The sequence below is a fragment of the Nematolebias whitei genome, chromosome 7 (assembly GCF_014905685.2).
Source record: "Nematolebias whitei isolate Nwh7 chromosome 7, NemWhi1, whole genome shotgun sequence".
In the NCBI taxonomy this organism is placed as follows: domain Eukaryota; kingdom Metazoa; phylum Chordata; class Actinopteri; order Cyprinodontiformes; family Rivulidae; genus Nematolebias; species Nematolebias whitei.
In genome coordinates, this window is record NC_056504.1 from 40,367,721 (window position 1) to 40,373,592 (window position 5,872).

General features: G+C 39.4%; 1 protein-coding gene across 1 annotated transcript in view; it reads left to right on the forward strand.

Moving 5' to 3' along the window:
• Window positions 1–5,872, forward strand: part of srgap3 (SLIT-ROBO Rho GTPase activating protein 3) — an 89,597-nt gene that overhangs the window by 63,165 nt on the left and 20,560 nt on the right. Inside the window, exon 5 of the mRNA XM_037679867.1 lies at window positions 2,492–2,620. Coding sequence (XP_037535795.1) covers window positions 2,492–2,620 — 129 coding nt within the window. The remainder of the gene's footprint in view (window positions 1–2,491; window positions 2,621–5,872) is intronic.

The following is a 5,872-nucleotide window of genomic DNA, read 5'->3' on the forward strand; positions in this document are numbered from 1 at the left end:
CGCCGCCATAGACCACCTGAGGGCCTGCATGCAGCCACCAGCAGACATCCCCCAGAACCACCCAGGCCCTCCCCAGAGGGAAAGCAGTGCCCCCCTGCCCAGGTACCCCCAAGAGCCCAGCCCCCGGCAACCCCCCCGGGGCCCCAAACCCATACACCCACCTCCACATCAACCCCAAGGCCCCACAAGGTCAGATCCCAGACTACCCACCCTCACTATGTAACGGAGCCGATCAAAGGAGCCCACAGAGATTGATCCAATGTGTCGGCAGATGCTGTTTCAAGACTAATATGATCTAACAGCAGATTTTTATACTGATTAATACTAAGATTATTTTTATTTTTCCAATTCAGGAGTATGGTTTTCTTTGCGATGCATAAGGCAGTGAAAATCATGCGACATGTATTTTTTTCCAGGGTAACATCTTCCAAGATAGCCAATAAGCAAACAGATGGAGAGAGTGGAATATTACATTTCAGACATTTAGACAAGTCTTCACAAACCTGGACCCAGAACCTCTGAACGGGTGGGCAGAACCAGAGTGCATGGATATAATCATCAGGAATATTGCCTGTGCACTGTGAGCAGTTGTTAGATGATGTAAATCCCATCCGAAACATTCGCTGACCTGTATAATGTACTCTATAAAGAACTTTATACTGTATTAATTGTAAAGAGAAGGTAAGCAGGTGTAAGAATAAAGAGTCATTTTTTGTTACACTGCCATAGGATTTGTAACCGCAACAGAAGTCCCTAACCATCTTACACAGATTTCTGGTTCCTCTGCCAGCCATGTCGGGCTTTTGGTCTCTGGAGCATTCTCTACTTCAGATGCCACCATGCGTTTTATATTCGGAGCTCGTTCAAGAATTTCTTCATGCAAATGAAGAAATCCCTTTTAGTTTCAGAAAAATCAAAGACTGCTTTGTTCCTTCACAGACGCCACCTGCATCTATAGCTGCTCACTTTTTTATAAAACACCACTGCAGAGAAACTTTGGCTTTTTTCTTGTGACTGTACCAGGAAGTTCATTGAAATTGGTTCTTTTGCACCAAATTTATTTTAACATTAGAAAAAACCCTACTATGTAGTAAATTAAAACCCCTATTATGTAGTAAATTATACAAGTGAGCTTCTTCTGAAGGGAATGAGGCTACTTTTATACTACCTTATTATTTCTTTGAATTCAATGCAGTAAGTTCAGGTCTGAATGTAAGTGCAGGACAACAATAATGCTAGTTCAACAGGAAATACATCTCATTTTGTTATGAGAGTTATCAATGAGTTAAGGTTTGTTTGGCTTCAAGGAAATGTAAGAAAACCTACCTACCGTAATTTCTGGTCTATAAGCTGCTACTTTTTCCACACGCTTTGAACACCGCGGCTTATCTGAGGCTAATTTATGTTTTATTTTTGTTTTTGGACGGGCTAACAAGCTTCATGCCACCAAAACGTTTAGCCCCATCACATCCGGGTGCTCACATAGCGGCCCAATACACGTCTCTTTTGGGGGTGGGTCCTCATAAATAAATGTGAGACTACCTGTATGAATAAAGGTAAAAAAAAATGACCAATAAAACTTGGTTTCGTTGGTCCACTGGAGAGGGGGAAAAAAAACTGTTTTCCTCCCTCCCCATTCTCTCCTCTCCTCCCCAGTCTATGGGTTTTTGTTGTACACAACAAAGTATTTGCAGCCACTTAAAATAGCCTGAGTATAAATCGTAAATCAAATCAAATTGTGAATTTGCTTCATGACGAAAGTGACATTGAGAGCGACAATGAAAGAGAGACTGAGGATGTGTGTGATGACGTTTTTCTGAGGTTGTTCAATTCTGACACTGGAGAAGATGACTTTAGTGGTTTTAGTGCACAGGAGGAAGATGAAGATAGTGATCAATGACTTCCTGGTAGGCTACTGTATTTATTTAATTTTTTTAACCAGCCGTGTTACAGGCACTGTTGAGAAAAAAATATTTACTGTACGTATTTGTGTATGTTACCGGTACATATTTTATTAAAAGTTTTAAAAAATCTTTCTGTGTAAATATCTCATGTACAACATGGGCTTATACTATACACATGCATGGCCTATATATGTACAAAAAATTGTTTCTTTTTAAATTTAGTCAACGCGGCTTATATTCAGGTGTGCTCATTTGTCTGGAAATTACGGTACTTGCATTTATTAAACAAATTAAACAAAAAAATGTTGATTTCTAAGCTTTAAAGGTTTATATTAAAGCTTTGATCACCTTTAAACATTTAGACAAGCTCTAAAAATAACTTCCTGCCATTTGAACGACAGTACAGACATATCTAACTCATATATTCTCAGTTATCTGTTATCATCTCTAGAATCTATTTTGTTAAACCTTCCAACCATTTCTACTTGTACCTGTTTCACGATTCATACTTAAACTCCCCCAGCTGCTTGATTTTGCTGCACAGATGTGTTTTTTTTCTTCATCTGCTTTGTCTCTTCTCTTCTCAGAGGCAAGCCAAGTATTCAGAAAATAAGCTGAAATGCACTAAAGCTCGAAATGACTATTTGCTGAACCTGGCAGCAACTAATGCAGTGGTGGCGAAATATTACATCCACGACGTCTCAGATATGATCGATGTAAGTATGAGCGAGGAGCATGTGTTTGTTTGTGTCTCTCAGCTGGGACCTCTGATGTTGGTTTAACTCCGCAGCGCTGTCACTTTTCTCACCATCTGCTCTCATTCCTTCTCAGTCTGTTCATTGTTTGTTTTCATGCTGCTTGGTCCCGGTGAATCTAGTTGCCACCATTTTTGCTGAGCTAATTGCTGTGTAATAAACCTCGACATTGACATGCTGGCGACTGACTGCTGTTGACAAAAAAAAGGTGTTATTGCTCTACATTTCCACACAACTACCACATGTCTTACTGATGATTTCAAGAGATTTCATCAGTGTTGAAAAGATGAGCCCTGCTTTACCTCCTTGTTCTTCTTTCTTTATCCTTTCCTGCTTCATTTATGGTTATAGATGTTACTTTTAGGAGTTTCTGCACAGATAAACAGCTTTTCATTGTAGGCGACTGCCTCTAGCTATCACTGACTCAATTGCATAATCTAATACCTCCATTACACTTTGACATGTCTGCCTTGAATTTCTACGGCATATTGAGATACGGAGTCGTAAGAAAACATCTCAGCATCCCTTTTTTATCTGATTCTCCAGAAAATAATATTAATAATAAAACTAAAAGGTATTTATTATAAAGTTGCCATGATCACCGTTCTCTGCCACATTCCACGCCCACTTCCCCACCGCTCTTCAGCGCTCACGACCTGCACCTGCTCCACATCCTATTTAAGAGCCCCATCCACGACTAACCTCGGCCAGATTATCGAACCCTTCATGGTATTAGATATCCAGCCATCTTGTTCTTGTTCACGCCCAACGTTCTCGTCTCGACCTAATACCTTGTTCTTTGAATTCGACCTCACGCCTCATCTTGTAGATTTACCGCTCCTCCTGCTCCTTGTCTGGTTTTGTCTGCCCATCTGACCCTGGTAACGACTACCTTTTCTGCCTTATGGATTTTTGATTATGGACTGCCCACTGGATTTATTCTTGGGCCTCTGACTCACCGTGCATGACCCCTGCTTAACCTTTTGGACCATGACCGTGGATTGCTCCACTGTTCAAACTGTCCACAGCATTATGCTGCAACTGCTCCTCCACCAGTTACGGTGACGTCATCATATCAAGCTTCGACTGTTTGTTTTTTTGGCTGTTTTACCAAATCCAAAAACCTGATCCTTGTTAGTATAATCCCGCCAAGGTTAGTCATGGATGGGCTCTTAAATAGGGCGTGGAGCTGGTGCAGGGCATGAACACTGATGAGTGGCGAGGAAGTGGGCGTGGCAGGTGGCAGAGAATGACGATCATGACAAAGAAAATGTTTTGCAAACCAGTAACAGTGATCAAATCTCTTTTAACCAGATTTTAACTTTATATTTTTTAACCACTTATGACTAGATGTCAGTTGAAGTCATTGAGTTTTCAAAGTTTTTCTTAATGCGGACTTAAAATAGTTTATGTGCATGACACTGATTTCTCAGCATTATGTGACATGATATCCTGCTGCAGCAAACAACGATTATTGAAATTAAAATAATTAAAATAATAAAAACTAACGTTATTTACACATGCACATGCAGCTCTGTCTTAAGGAAAATAAAAACATGTTGCATTATTTTAATCCAAATTTAGTTTAAATTACAGAGGCTGTAGCACTCTGCCACAGTAACATAAATCCACTGTTGTCATTTCATTGTTCCAGTATGCTTTATTTCAATTTCTCTGCTAAACGTTGTGAACACAGACAAAGTGTTTTTAGCAATATGTGCCAGGATCAAATGTTTTCCATGCCTCTTTTAAAATGAAGGTTGAAGCAAATTATTTTATACTACATAAAATAAATTAGAATGTTGTGATAGCAATTACAATATTTTTTATTTTTAGATCCAAGGTTTTTCGCATGGGTTGTTTAATGTTGAATATTGTACACTTATCTTCTTTTGTCAGAATTCGAGTCTCTTTAATGGGTGATTTTTTTTTTAAACCAATAATTTTGCACGAGTTGATGCTGCAGAGTTTTCATTTCAGCTGACAGCAAACATGTTTCTGAACATGTTCATGTGTCTTAGCTGTCCTTGTGTTTGTTCATGCATAAATACACCGGCCACACTGATAAGTGCCTGAGTTGCCCTGCAGCCCTATGAAGGCTGATTCTGTTGCTGCCGTATTTTTGCCGCAATAAGAAAATGAGCAGAGAAATAAACTGTTGTGGTAGCACTCATCAGAAATTAGTGCATCTTTTACTTGAATTAAATCAATTTCACCTTGACTCCAACTCTTTGGGAAACTTTGTTTTTTTTTTTTTGTTGTTGTTTTGTTTTCTTTTGGTTAAAGGATACAAATACAGAGAATAAAAGGATTTTTGACAAGATCATTAAAAAACAGGTCCTATTCAGTGTTTCTCTCACACAAACAGACACACATTGGTTGGTTACCAGCATCTACCTACCTACCCATCCATCCATCCATCCATCCATCCATCCATCCATCCATCCATCCACCTCACTGAGCTGCTACACTACTGTACCCCCTCCTGTTCTCTCAGGTCAGCAGACCAGCTGCTCTTGAGCATCCTAAAAACTAAACAAATCTTCAAGAGGATCATACTTTCTCTGCTGCTGCTCCTAAGATGTGGAATGACCTGTCTTTGGCCATAGATAGGCTTCTTCTCTGTCTTGTTTTAAATCCCTTCTTAAAACCCATTTCTTCTCTTTGGCTTTTGACCCCATCTGAGATGTTGGTTTTTAGTCTCAATTATTTTAATTGGTTTTACATGTTTTTCTTTTCAATTTGAGGCTGGTTTAATTGGATTTTTAATTAGGCTTTTAATATGTGTTGTGATTACAGCTTAAAGTGCTTTATTAATAAAGCTGGTATGGTATGATATGGATGGTATGTATGGTTTGGTATGGTATGGTATGGTTTGGTATGGTATGGTTTGGTATAGCACGGTATAGTACAGTATAGTTTGGTATGGTATGATTGTGGTGTGGTATGGTATGGCATGATATGATATGGTATGGTACGGTATGGTTTGGTATGGTTGTGGTGTGGTATGGTATGGTATGGCTCAGTGGGATTAACCTGTCTAAATAAAGGTTGAATTAATAGTTTGGCATGGTATGGTATGGTAAAGTATGGTACGGTATGGTTTGATATGGGATGGTATGATTGTGGTGTGGTATGGTATGGCGTGATATGGTATGGTACGGTTTGGTATGGTATGGCATGGTATGGTACGGTACGGTTTGGTATGGTATG